Raw genomic sequence first — 1450 nt, 5'->3', positions numbered from 1 at the left:
GTAGATTGGTAGATCTGGTTGATCGATAGATCTGGTCCTTCCAGGACTGTGGGGTCTAAAGGACTTTTCCTTCTTCCTGACTGGTCCGTGTTTTAGAACATCCAGCAAAGGGAAGCATTTGTCAGACGGTCTGACTAACCAGTCAGGCGCTGTTAGCTATCTGTGATCAGCTGCAGGTCTGATGTTCTTCACTTAGTGAGGCAGGTTTCAGGTCTGGACGTGAAGAACCTCCCTCTGTTCTCTCTGACTAATGATCCCATGGGTCTGATGTTCCTGACCACCCCCTCACGCCGCTGAATCCTCTCTCCTGATCTGCAGCCTCTGGTTTTGAGGGACTGGGAACTCCAAGTTCACTTTAAAATCCACGGCAGCGGGAAGAAGAACCTGAACGGGGACGGACTGGCCATCTGGCTCACCAGAGACCGCATGCAGAATGGTAGGTGGAATGCATGGAGGAGGGGGATGGTGATCAGGGAATCAGACCTCCTATAGATCAGTTGGTTTCAGTTCGTTCTTCATCACTCCTCCTCCTCCTTCCTCTCTTTGCTCTTCTTCAACTCTGGCAGGTCCAGTTTTCGGGAACATGAACCAGTTTGTTGGACTGGGAGTATTTGTGGACACCTACCCAAACGCAGTGAAGACCCATGATGTGAGTAGAAACCCATCGTCCAACTGCAGGCGGACTTCTGCTGGTTTAGATTTAAGGTGAAGGTTTAGAAGTCGATGCCGGTCCGGGGCCGGTCCAGTGACCCTCTGGTGGGATGTGGTGCTGGTTGAGTCAAGTGCTGGCTTAGCTGGTGCCAGTCTGATGCTGGTCTGGGGCCGATCTGGTGACGCAATAGTGCTGGTGGTCCTTTGCCGTCAAACCATGAAGTTGTTTCTCTGGAACAGATCAACCTTATGGTGAAGAACTGTGACGCAGAAGGAAATCGATGTTGGAGTCTGTCTGCAGAAAGGTGATGATGATGATGGTGATGATGATGATGATGATGATGATGAGGACGTAACAGAGGAAGTCTGCTTTAGAAATGTCTTCTCCGTTTAAAGTGTCAGATTCCCAAACACATTGATTACCAACTCTGCTGCCATTTTTAGTGAAACTCTTTTATGTTTAGACCTAAACTCCAACATCATCATCAGCAGAGAGAAGTTCAGAGGAAGGATCATAGAGGCCCAACAGGTCACCATCATTTAAAGACCTTTATTAGATGGAGAAATGGCTGAAAAGTTACGGCTATTCATTGGTCAACCAGCACATCTGCATATTTAAAACTTTCTATAAAACGTTTTTCAAACGCCATAATGACATTTCTACTATTTCTTTATAGACCAAACTATTTAAACCAATGTAATAATTTGAAGTGTGCCTGTAGAAACTAGTTTTAATCAATAAATCTCTGCCATTCAGAGGTGGCTAGCGCCGCTCGGTGACTGAGGGAGAAAAGGGGAG

General features: G+C 47.0%; 1 protein-coding gene across 1 annotated transcript in view; it reads left to right on the top strand.

Annotated features, from left to right (window-relative positions):
- Positions 1 to 1450, top strand: part of LOC107102668 (VIP36-like protein) — a 13001-nt gene that overhangs the window by 5566 nt on the left and 5985 nt on the right. Inside the window, exons 2-3 of the mRNA XM_015402056.1 lie at positions 297 to 436; positions 567 to 705. Of these exons, the coding sequence (XP_015257542.1) occupies positions 297 to 436; positions 567 to 705 (279 nt within the window). The remainder of the gene's footprint in view (positions 1 to 296; positions 437 to 566; positions 706 to 1450) is intronic.

This window comes from Cyprinodon variegatus, unplaced genomic scaffold, assembly GCF_000732505.1.
Source record: "Cyprinodon variegatus isolate N-32 unplaced genomic scaffold, C_variegatus-1.0 Scaffold1294, whole genome shotgun sequence".
NCBI classification, from domain to species: Eukaryota; Metazoa; Chordata; class Actinopteri; order Cyprinodontiformes; family Cyprinodontidae; genus Cyprinodon; species Cyprinodon variegatus.
This window is presented reverse-complemented; position numbering and strand designations above follow the sequence as displayed.